This window comes from Pleurodeles waltl, chromosome 9, assembly GCF_031143425.1.
Source record: "Pleurodeles waltl isolate 20211129_DDA chromosome 9, aPleWal1.hap1.20221129, whole genome shotgun sequence".
Taxonomy (NCBI): domain Eukaryota; kingdom Metazoa; phylum Chordata; class Amphibia; order Caudata; family Salamandridae; genus Pleurodeles; species Pleurodeles waltl.
The window spans coordinates 1,010,019,424-1,010,032,225 of NC_090448.1; the positions used below are offsets into that span (position 1 = coordinate 1,010,019,424).

The 12,802-nt window shown below is 44.2% G+C and overlaps 1 protein-coding gene across 1 annotated transcript in view; it reads right to left on the reverse strand.

Annotated features, from left to right (window-relative positions):
* Positions 1 to 12,802, reverse strand: part of INO80 (INO80 complex ATPase subunit) — a 626,594-nt gene that overhangs the window by 232,805 nt on the left and 380,987 nt on the right. The window contains exon 23 of the mRNA XM_069208609.1: positions 5,900 to 5,993. Within this exon, the coding sequence (XP_069064710.1) occupies positions 5,900 to 5,993 (94 nt within the window). The remainder of the gene's footprint in view (positions 1 to 5,899; positions 5,994 to 12,802) is intronic.

Here is a 12,802-nt window from a genome sequence, read left to right on the forward strand (position 1 = left end):
AGTCAACCTGTGGACCAAATAGGTGTCCTTTATCAAAAGGCATATTAAGAACAGCTTGCTGCACTCCTGGCTTGAAACCAGAACACCTTAACCAATCATGTCTTCTAAGGAGGATATTGGTGTTAACCCCTTGGGCGGCTGTGTCTGCTGCATCTAATGTATATCTAATTGAATTGTTTGCAATGGTTTGACTTTCAGGAATAATTTGCTGTGCACGCTTATGGTGTTCTTCTGGGAGGTGCTGAAGGTCTTCCATTTCATCCCAGTGTGCCCTATCGTATTTTGCAAGCAGTGCCTGTGAAATGGCAATGCGCCAATGGTTGGCCGAGTGTGCAACTAGCCTTTTCCCGCTGTATCAGGTTTTTTGCTTTCATTTTCTGGAGGAAGCAAATCTCCGGTAGCGTGACTATTTGCACTTTTCATGGCTGTGGTAGTTACAATAGAATCTGGTCAGACCTGTGATCAGATATAAATTGGGTCAAATGGAGGTGGTTTATACTTTTTATCAACCAGTGACATCATTACACGTGAGCACACGGACTCTTTGAAATTGTCTCAGACATGTTGAAGTATTACCGGCAACATGGGGATAAATTGTAGGTCTCTGTGTGTTGAGGTGAGGTTATCAAATAGAAAGCCTTGTTCTATTGCATTCTTATGTGATTGTACATTGTGATAGGTAGCAGCGCTGGATATATCTTACTGATACTCTGTGGTGTCCTCTGGAGGGAAGGGGTGGGCAGGGTAAAGATCAGTAATCGGAGCAATGTTATAGGAGTCCCAAGGGTCTGTCTCGTGTGGAGAACCCCCTAACTCTCCCCTATCATATACAGAAAAACCCTATGGTGTGTAATCGTCTTCAACGTGAGAATTAGGTGAATGAGGAGCAGAGCGAGGTGAAGGAGAAGGAGGAGATGGCAGGACAGCTGGAAGAGGATCTGCTGCTGTACAAGTAGAAACCTTATCTTTATGTAGCGTTTTAGGTGGAGTTGAGGTATCGTGAACCTCCTCAAATGAGAGCTTCTTCAGGACTGGTCGGAGAAGCCATAATTCTGCCTGTATCTTTTTAAATATGAATTTTGAACTGCTTAGCGTCCATAGTCTCTAGAATTGGTTCAACTGGCGACAGAGAAGCAGAGTCATGTTCAGCTGTTTTCGGCACAAATTTTTATGGCCCTGTGAAAGTTTTGACCACAAAGGGACAGATGTGGTACTTCCACTCAGTGCCAAAGTTGTTGGTGTCAAGGTTGTCCATTCTGAAGGTTTCAATGATTTTATTCGGACGGAAACAATAGAGGTCAATGTAGAAGACCCAGCCACAGTCTTTCTAAATTTTAGGTGCTGAGCCTCAGGGCGCGGCTGCCAAATGAAGCTTCCATGACCGACCATGGCTGGAGGGCAGTGGTGGTCTCGCAACCTCTTTCAGTTTTTTTTTTTTACAGTCTTTGTATAAGGAGGTGGGGCAGCTTTTTACTCACGGGTTGCGCCCAGGTGATGTTCTAACTCTCGATATCGGATTACAAGCCTGAATCCAAGTCTTCAATCGAGAAAGTCCCTTCTCGCTCTGGCTCCTCTTGTGCATGTTCATCCCCGAAAATATACGGGGTGTGCTCTTGCGTCGAGGTAACAATTTCCAGCCTGCAAGCTCTTTGGTCCTGGAGTGGTTTCTTGGACCGAAAGGATCACCATGCGTCGCAGGTGGCCTTGTGTGGTCTGGGGAAAGACAGCGGTTACACACTTGATGGTGATCAATGTATGTAAATTTGGCGTGGCACAGAGGGCAGAATCTGAACGGCGTCTGTTTTGTCAGGGTGTCATATTCTTCCGTGCCACGTGGAGAGCTGCGCCCAGAAGGATATGCGGTTGAAGTGCGACTTGACTTGATAGAGATTATGTTAAAGAAACACAATATAAGTACAATACAGTCGATAGAAAGTAAACACGGAAAGAGAGTCTCGAACCAGAGCGAGTGAATACGGAGTGAGAAGAAACACGTTTGAACTCGAAGGCAGAGAACAATAATCTAACAAAGAACTCGATGCCTGTGCGCAATATCACCGAGAAGGAGAAGCCTCTCGATCCCGTGACTCCAAAACACTTCCCGAAGAAAAACAAGTTGCAGTACTTCAAGCCCAACACTAGATGGCAGGATAATGCACAGCATGTGTATCTACAGTCACACATGCCATCTAACATAAAGGTACTAGTCTTTTATATTGGTTTTGCCATAACTACAATCACCATGTGGTAATACCACCAGGAAACACAAATAGCACTGGGTTTATTTTTTCACAGGTGCAATATTATCTCAGCATTACGAGTTTCACTAGCCGGAAAGGGAGTTAATGTGGTATTTTGGGTTTTAGAGCTCTATAATTTTAACCTGGTAAAATCTAGGTGGGTAAAAAATGATGGATCTTTGGAAAATGTATACACAAGCTGTATTCCTGATTCAGATGCAAAGATCCACTTCCACCCAACCTGTGATTCCCCTACAGCAGTGAGATCCTTTCATTGAATGAAAATGTTACACTAGGGCTGGATCTGGAAGAGTTGTTAATAGAATTGTGTGAACAAAGAAGAAAGGAGGGGAACAGAATGGAGAAGTGAGGAAAGGAGAGAGGATCCTTTGTTAAGCCTTCCGATACAGGCACAGATAATTTCCTCTTCAGAAGATGTGGTTTCTTAAGCTCAGTCAGACCGCCTCATTAAAATATCCCAATATTTTATTTTAGCCTTTCTGTGAACACTTTTGTTCCTTATTCTACCCAAATTAAGAACACTCCCTTCAACACCTAAAAAGGACGTTCTGCCTGAAGAGAAAAGATGTGCTATCCACAAATCTGTCACAGCAGCAAAACTACAAAATAAAAAGTTACATTTTCTTGTCACTGGAATGTAAATTAAAAAGCAACTCACTGGCTTGTATCTCTGATGCCCCAATACATCTGCAGATGGCAATTATAAGTTACTTCCCAGTGCATTTTATTTCTACATGGCAACTAGTCACGTCACCAGAAAGTATACTTAGCTCTAGCTCCTGATGAAGAAGTGGTAGATGAAAGGAACACTTTTTTTCAAAGCAGAGAAAAATACAAGGGGTATGTTACAAACTGAACCAAACAGTGGTCTACCTAAACACGAAGATCAGCAGATTTGAAAGAACAATTTCTTTCAGTACTAGATGAGAAGATCTTGCTACCCCATAAATACAATGAGAAATAATGTGCATCATATGTGCCATCTAAACTAGAATTACTACTTGTTTTGGTTTTGTGAGAGAAGGGAGCCAGGAAGGTAGATGGAAATTGTGCAGCAAACCTCTCAGTAAGGAGAGACTCCCTCCTTTAGCATTCTGCCTTGCAAAAGGAGCCCCACTGAAAAGAGTCCTGATAATGTCTGTTGCTCCTCCCAGTGAGTAAACATGGGGTCAAATGTTTTTAAAAAACACAGAAAAACCAAAAAAGGAGTGAGTGCTGAAGAGTGATATGAATATCTTTGTCTACCTGCCCTGCTTGATCCCCATTTGTTAAGACAGGTCATTTTTAGAAAGTTGGGCCAGGCAGAAAAAATAAAAAAACAGATGAAGAATGACTGACAAAATGTCAGGGGTTCAGGAAAAGTCATAGCAAGTTAGGACCCAAGGAAAAGTAAAAAGGACCACATCAGAAAACATACATGATAAGGTGATGTTTTCCGTAAACCAGGTAAAAGCCCATAATGGCACTCTCAATGAGACAACAGGCAATAATAAAGAATAGCTGGAAGGAGAGCCAAGGGGCCGTCTCTCTTTCTCACTTAAACCAAGGATTTTTCAAGTTGGAGAAAATATTTGTACTTTGGAAAAAGAGTTCCAGGATGTTCCATTGCAATGTATCAACACACATCAGAGCATTTTAGAACAAGAACATTTTTCTGAGAAACGTTATATTTACATTTCTTGGCTCCCTGAGACAATGGAGAGAGAAACACCATTGCATAAATATGTAGCCTAATATCTTACTAAGTCGACCTGGGAAGATCCTTAACACAGAGATTGAGCACACAAATAGAGTACACTCAAGACTAGGTAAGGGGAGCATTTAAGGCAGTTTAATGTCAAATTTAGAAGCGGGTTAGCGATGCATTAGATATCAACATTTTAAAGTAATGTGCTTCAGTAGTCTGAATAAAGAAGTGATAAACAAAGTAACATTTTCTTATTTTATGATCTACCAGTACTTTTAAGTCCATCGGAGAAGGGAAGGAAGGACTTGCTGGAATTGGAGCGGCAGAGGGCCATGATGAAATTACCACTCAGCGAGAGTTATTTTCTTTTAACCAATTCTTCACCCAACATTGTTTAATGTAATACTACACATACATACATACTTGGACAATGCTTAACGGTTAATTCAAGTAAAACAAATGGTTCACCACTTCCTGAGGTAGAAATAATGCACCTAGAGGGCCTAGGAGTTAACAACATAAAAAAGAACCATTTGAGGGGATGGCTGCTATTGCCCACTATGCAGTATGCTTCCACATATTAAAAGGCAGCTTTCATCTAGAGCAGAGTTCCTACCCAGATCATTTGCAATGTACTTCTTTGTTAAGTATACTTTGCCTCACAATAAGTGGCATATACTGTTGTTTAGGATTGGCCCAAAGGATGGTAAAAAGAAGCATAAATGTTGCTATTTCTAACACCCAAAACTAATAATGCAGGCATATGAGTCCATAAGGATTCAGCCAGTGGGCATGAGGATTTGTCAAGGACCCTTGAAAAGTGAGAACCACTCTGTGTACCCAAAGGGCTTAAGTTATTACCTTACAGAAAGTGACATTTGTGTCAGACATGAAATGGCAGTTTAGCAGTGTGGATAAAGCAAAATAATTTATTAAAATTATTCAAGGCAACACCAATGGAAAAAGTGTGGGTGTGGGTCAGAATCTACCTTTCATGTTCTTAACTGATTCCCAATAAATGGTCATTGGCACTTTTCATTATTATAGTCACAACATTTTGTGCCCCAAAATTCAAATGTATGAATCCGATTTAAATGTTTTAACCCAACCAGAGCAGTCTACTCTATCAACATAGACTCTCTGTTCATTACTTGTTTAAGTGTAGTCAGAGTATGACCTTTGTTTAATTTCAGTACCTTGGTTCGACCCCAGGAACATCAAAAGGTACAACAATTTAACAATCAAACAACAACAACCTCCACTACTATATAAAATATCACTGGCCTTCTTGGAAAGTGTGATATCTCTTGACATTACATAAAGAAGCTATCTTGTACAGAAACGTAGATAGACGTCAATTCTCCAACATTTATTTTTCCATCTAAACAGGATTAGGAACCACTTCTGTGTAGGACAAGCCAAGCACCACGTATGCTGAAAAATGCCATTCTTTAAGCATACTTTGTGAGTAATAAACCTTTTGGCCTATAAGGAGTATCTAGTGGTAGAATGCACATCAAGATTGATTGAAAGTGAAGGTTTGCATCTTAAAAGCCAACGACTACCTCTTGAATGGGGAAAGTTACAAACAACATGGGAAAACAATTAGGGAAAGCTAGGGTGTATGTATAGTTTGTTTTCCCACTACACATTAATGAACTTAAAATAATATAGTGTAATGAACGGAATCTTCTGGATTTGCCAGTGCAAAGAATATGGGTAACGGTACCCAGGCAGAGGATTGGGGCGGCATTTTCAAAAGCATTATGCAGTAAATCGAACATGGTACACATTTTAAAAAGTCAAATGTGTTGGATAAGAGAATCCACTGTTTGGCTAGATTGTGATATAGACTGTGCAATAGTTTATGTCAAATGTGTTGCCAGACAATTATTTTAAAAAAATGAATATTCCCTCTTTTATCCAAGTACAGTTACCATGTTGACCTTACCTTGCCATATGTCCCTGAAGCATGAGGTGTGCAATTTCTGCTGGGGAGACATCAATAAACCGCAAAAAAGAGAAGCAGCTTTCTTCTTGAGTATCTAAATAAGAAAGTAAAAGTACCTGGTTTGAGAGTTTGTGCAGGTAATCACATATTTGCAAACTGATAAAGTCATCAAGATGTCGTACCACAAACCAAAAATATATGAGCGAAAGCACTGGCAGAAAATAGATACTATAGATACTATAACAGAGAGTTTACAATTTTGTGTCCACATCAGGCAGCTCACCTTAGGGGTGGAACTGACCTTAGAGTAGGCACGCCTTCCTGACTACATATTTTCCCTCCTGTCCAGGTGCCAAATAGGCCCTGGGGTGGGGGAGGTGGGTCAGAATCTACTTTCTAATGGAACCCGGATCTGCATGCCAGGGGCAGTGGGCCTCTTTGAAGCCACCTGCCTGCCTTGGAATACAGATGAGCAGAACATCCTGTTGAGAGGGGTGCGCTAACAACCCTGCCAGAGCAGGCTTTGTTTCTGCCTGCCTGCGAGCAAAGGCTCTCCCCCCTGGGGTCTAAAACATGTCTGGCGGTGGCAGGCCAGTTGATCAATCAATCAGTGTATTTGTAGAGCGCACTTCCACCCGTGAGGGTCTCAAGGCGCTGATCGGGGGTGGGGGGGCTGTTACTGCTCAAATAGCCAGGTTTTGAACCCCTTCCAAAAAGTCAGCAGGTCTTCGGTCGGTCGTAGGGGTAAGGGAAGGGTGTTCCAGGTCTTGGCGGCGAGGTGGGAGAAGGATCTGCCTCCTGTAGTCGCTCTTCGGATGCGGGGGACGGTGGCGAGGTCGGCTCAGCGGAGTTGGTGGGACGGTGAGAAGGTGAGTCGTCTGTTAAGGTAGGCTGGGCCGGTGTTTTAGAGCGCCTTGTGTGCGTGGGTGAGGAGCTTGAAGGTTATCCTTTTTTTAATCCTAGATCTGTCTCATGTCGCGTCACGTCGCATCAGGGATTAGTAGTATGTAGGAGGCCATCATCCTCAGTAACTTACCGACTGTCTTCAATATCAAAGATTGACTGTTCTGGTAGTGACAAGCTTCGTGTTATTGCTAGTAGTGTTTTTGCAAGGTAACACTTTCGTTTGCGCTGTATTGATTTTTGCTTCTATGAAGATCTTCTCTCATTCTGGTATTGTTGATGCCTTTTTTGTGTTTATGGAGAAACCCAATCTGTGGAGAGTTTCCATGACTATTTTTATGCTGAAGGAATTCACCTTTACCAGACAACCATCGCGATAGGGGGTAAAAATGATTCCCTTCTTTTATTTAATTTTTTAGATGTGCCGCTACAGCTGTAAAGCATTTTGTGAACACCCTGGGTGCTGATTTTAGTCTGAATGGTAGTATCCTGAATTAGCAGGGTGTCCTGCCTATCACAAAGCGTAGGAAATACTTGTCTCTGCGGTTCATTGGAATGTGCACATAGGCCTCTTTGTGATCTATGGTTGACATATAATCCGCCTCCTGAAGTTGTGGGATTACTTCTTGCAATGTTGTCATCTTGAATTTTTGTGGCTTTATGAGCTTGTTTAGGAGGCAGAGATTTAGTACTGGTCGTAGCAATCTGTCTGGTTTTGGGACCCGGAAATATGGTGAGTAATTTCCCTGATTGCTCTCCCTCAGGGGTACCTTTTATATTGCTTGTTTCTGTAACAGTGTTCTTGCCTCCTGGCGTTGGAATGCCTTTTCCTCCTTTGCATGGGTTGTTTTCTTGGGGCCCCATTTTGGCTAGTGTTTTATCAGTTCTATGAAACATCCTCGTTAGAAGATGTTGAGTATCCACTGTATGGATCTCTGTCCGCTCCTGGAGGAAGGCTCTTACGCTTCCCCCCACAGGTGTTGTATGTGGGTGATGGGCTCCAGCTTTGTGAATCACTTGCTTGTTGGTGCTGCTCCTCTGGGCAGTTGTCCTCTGCCCCTTGCCCATCTGCGAAAGGGGTGCCTGTGTGGCTTTCCTATTGCCATTGTTGTGTCAGCACCTGCGTATGACTTGGTTGAAAAGCCTGGTGTGATGGCTTGGAAGCCTCCTCTTCCCATTGGTTTTCTTGTGGGGGAGACTCCCAATCTCATCAGAGCTTCCTCCTCACTTCTTGAGTTTAACAAGAAGCTGAAGACCTGGCTCTTCATATAAGGACCTTGGGGGACCACAAACATTCACACCTGCTTAAGCACCTGGATACCCTCAGGATATTAGCGTGCTATACAAATCAATACATCATAACAAAGTTATCTAAACTCCCATTGTAAAGAAATGGCTCCCTGTTGCAGTTACCCCCCACTTTTTGCCTGATACTGATGCTGACTTGACTGAGAAGTGTGCTGGCACCCTGCTAACCAGGCCCCAGCACCAGTGTTCTTTCACCTAAAATGTACCATTGTTTCCACAATTGGCACAACCCTGGCACCTAGGTAAGTCCCTTGTAACTGGTACCCCTGGTACCAAGGGCCCTGATGCCAGGGAAGGTCTCTAAGGGCTGCAGCATGTCTTATGCCACCCTAGGGACCCCTCACTAAGCACAGACACACTGCTTGCCAGCTTGTGTGTGCTGGTGGGGATAAAATGACTAAGTCGACATGGCACTCCCCTCAGGGTGCCATGCCAACCTCACACTGCCTGTGCCATAGGTAAGTCACCCCTCTAGTAGGCCTTACAGCCCTAAGGCAGGGTGCACTATACCACAGGTGAGGGCATATGTGCATGAGCACTATGCCCCTACAGAGTCTAAGCAAAACCTTAGACATTGTAAGTGCAGGGTAGCCATAAGAGTATATGGGCTGGGAGTCTGTCAAAAACGAACTCCACATCTCCATAATGGTTACACTGAATACTGGGAAGTTTAGTATCAAACTTCTCAGAATAATAAACCCACACTGATGCCAGTGTTGGATTTATTAAAAAATGCACACAGAGGGCATCTTAGAGATACCCCCTGTATTTTACCCAATTGTTCAGTGCAGGACTGACTGGTCTGTGCCAGCCTGCTGCTGAGAGACGAGTTTCTGACCCCATGCAGTGAGAGCCTTTGTGCTCTCTGAGGACAGAAACAAAGCCTGCTCTGGGTGGAGGTGCTTCACACCTCCCCCCTGCAGGAACTGTAACACCTAGCAGCGAGCTTCAAAGGCTCAAGCTTCGTGTTACAATGCCCCAGGGCACTCCAGCGAGTGGAGATGCCCGCCCCCTGGACCTAGCCCCCACTTTTGGCGGCAAGTCCAGGAGAGATAATGAGAAAAACAAGGAGGAGTCACTGGCCAGTCAGGACAGCCCCTAAGGTGTCCTGAGCTGAGGTGACTCTGACTTTTAGAAATCCTCCATCTTGTAGAAGGAGGATTCCCCCAATAGGGATAGGAATGTGATCCCCTCCAATTGGGAGGAGGCACAAAGAGGGTGTACCCACCCTCAGGGCTAGTAGCCATTGGCTACTAACCCCCCAGACCTAAACACGCCCTTAAATTTAATATTTAAGGGCTTCCCTGAACCTAAGAATTTAGATTCCTGAAACTACAAGAAGAAGAGGACTGCTGAGCTGAAAAACCCCTGCAGAGGAAGAACAGAAGACACCAACTGCTTTGGCCCCAGTCTTACCCGCCTGTCTCCTGCCTTCCAAAGAAACCTGCTCCAGCGACGCTTTCCAAAGGACCAGCGACCTCTGAATCCTCAGAGGACTGCCCTGCTTCAAGAAAGACAAGAAACTCCCGAGGACAGCGGCACTGCTCCAAAAGAACTGCAACTTTGTTACAGAGGAGCAGATTTAAAGACCCCTGCAAATCCCCGCAAGAAGCGTGAGACTTGCAACACTGCACCCGGCGACCCCGACTCGACTGGTGGAGAACCAACACCTCAGGGAGGACCCTCCGGCGACTCCGAGACCGTGAGTAACCAAAGTTGTCCCCCCTGAGCCCCCACAGCGACGCCTGCAGAGGGAATCCCGAGGCTCCCCCTGACCGCGACTGCCTGAACTCTAATTTCCCGACAGCTGGAAAAGACCCTGCACCCGCAGCCCCCAGCACCTGAAGGATCGGAACTTCTGTGCAGGAGTGACCTCTCCCTTGCCCAGGTGGTGGCTACCCCGAGGAGCCCCACCCTTGCCTGCCTGCACCGCTGAAGAGGCCCCTTGGTCTCCCATTGAAACCTACAGAGAACCCGACGCTTGTTTGCACACTGCACCCGGCCGCCCCCGCGCTGCTGAGGGTGTACTTTTTGTGTGGACTTGTGTCCCCCCCGGTGCCCTACAAAACCCCCCGGTCTGCCCTCCGAAGACGCGGGTACTTACCTGCTGGCAGACTGGAACCGGGGCACCCCCTTCTCTCCATTGAAGCCTATGTGTTTTGGGCACCTCTTTGACCTCTGCACCTGACCGGCCCTGAGCTGCTGGTGTGGTAACTTTGGGGTTGCTCTGAACCCCCAACGGTGGGCTACCTTGGACCCAAAACTGAAACCTGTAAGTGACTTACTTCCCTGTTAAAACTAACATTACTTTACCTCCCCCAGGAACTGTGAAAATTGCACTAAGTGTCCACTTTTAAAACAGCTATTTGTGTTTTATGTGAAAAGTATATATGCTACTCTAATTATTCAAAGTTCCTAAAGTACTTACCTGCAATACCTTTCAAATGAGATATTACATGTAGAATTTGAACCTGTGGTTCTTAAAATAAACTTAGAAAAGATATTTTTCTATAACAAAACCTATTGGCTGGATTTGTCTCTGAGTGTGTGTTCCTCATTTATTGCCTGTGTGTATGTACAACAAATGCTTAACACTACTCCTTTGATAAGCCTACTGCTCGACCACACTACCACAAAATAGAGCATTAGTATTATCTCTTTTTGCCACTATCTTACCTCTAAGGGGAACCCTTGGACTCTGTGCATGCTATTCCTTACTTTGAAATAGCACATACAGAGCCAACTTCCTACACCCATCAATTTCCATTTTTAGCCGCTGCAGTGTGTCATCCAATGCATTGCCAAATAAATGTTACTCGTTGAATGGTGTGTTTACGATATTGCTCTGGCCAGGATTGTCTCCCTAATGGTGTCCCGGAAGGATAAGTTACTTACCTGTAAATCCTAGTTCTCTTCCAGGGGTATCCTCATCAAAGTCATAAACATTGAATATTCCCGCCCTTGTGCGGGGACCCCGGAGCATATATATATAAAATACATACATATTATCATGTGTAAAACAGCAATGCAGGCTATAATCATAAATAGGCTAAAATGCTGTATTTCTATGCAAGTTTTTTTTTTTTTTTTTTCATATTATAAAATCACAATAGATCATAAATATCTACCTAAGCCCCAAAAACTGGACTTAGGGAAGTAAACAGCAGTAAATAGCAGAGAAAAATAGAAAAAACCACATTGAAAAACAATGAAGCATTCTTAGCCAATAGGCTGCATGCAGGTTAACACAGGAGAACCATAAAAACTTTGGCACCGTGCCTTTAAGACCCTGAGCACCTCCAGTATCCCACCATGCCTCAGGGGTGAAGAAAAGGTGACAGTTGGTTCACAGTTAGGTCAGTACTTTTTTACGGTGACAATCTGTGTAACTGATCAGAAAGATAATCTGTCCTGCACTTCTAGGAGACTTGAGTCCGGGGAGGAGGGTGGGTTGTTTATGACCTTGATGAGGATACCCCTGGAAGAGAACTAGGATTTACAGGTAAGTAACTTATCCTTCTCTTCCAGGGGATCCTCATCAATAGTCATAAACATTGAATAGATTAGCAAGCCCATCCCTAGACTCTGCGGACTGTCTGAAAGAAGTGCAGGAAAGAATACATATTCATGCAAATAGATTTCTAAGAGAGGCCTGCCCCACCTGGGCATCCGCTCTTGCATCCGAGTCTAAACAGTAATGCTTAGTAAAGGTATGCACAGACTTCCATGTAGCAGCCTTACAAATCTCGGAAATTGGTACATTGTTAAGGAGGGCAGCAGTAGCCGCTTTTCCCCTTGTGGAATGCGCTTTTGGCCTAGCCAGTAATTGTTTATTAGCCAGCTGGTAAGTGTTAACAATACAAGACACAATCCATCTTGATATCGTTCGTTTAGACGCTGCCTCTCCTGTTCTTAAATGACCATAATTCAGAAACAAATGGTTAGAATGTCTAATCGGTTTTGTTTTGTCCAAATAGAATTTCAGCACTCTTTTCAAGTCTAAAGAATGCAATGCTTTCTCAGCCGGAGTCTCCGGATTGGGAAAGAAAGTCGGTAAAGATATAGGGCCTGATTCTAACTTTGGAGGACGGTGTTAAACCGTCCCAAAAGTGGCAGATATACCACCTACCGTATTACGAGTCCATTATATCCTATGGAACTCGTAATACGGTAGGTGGTATATCCGCCACTTTTGGGACGGTTTAACACCGTCCTCCAAAGTTAGAATCAGGCCCATAGTCTGATTGATATGGAATTCTGACACCACTTTCGGAAGGAAAGATGGGTGAGTTCGCAGAACCACTCTATTATCGTGAAAAACCGTGTACGGTTCTCTGCAAGACAGAGCCTGAATTTCGCTGACCCTCCTCGCTGAAGTAATGGCCACCAAAAAAGCCGTCTTCCACGTAAGGTGCTGTAAAGAGGCCTTGTGGATAGGTTCAAAGGGAGGGCCCATAAGTTTTGACAGGACTACATTCAGTTCCCATGGAGGAGAAGGTCTCCGAATGGGAGGAAAAACCTTTTTCAAGCCTTCTAAGAAATCCTTGACTACAGGTATCGTAAAGAAGGATTCCTGAGAAGGCGACTTACGATAAGCTGTAATTGCCGACAAATGTACCTTAATAGATGATACCTGCAGACCAGACTTCGCCAGATGAAGCAAATAGGACAGTATGACATCCTCCTGAGCTC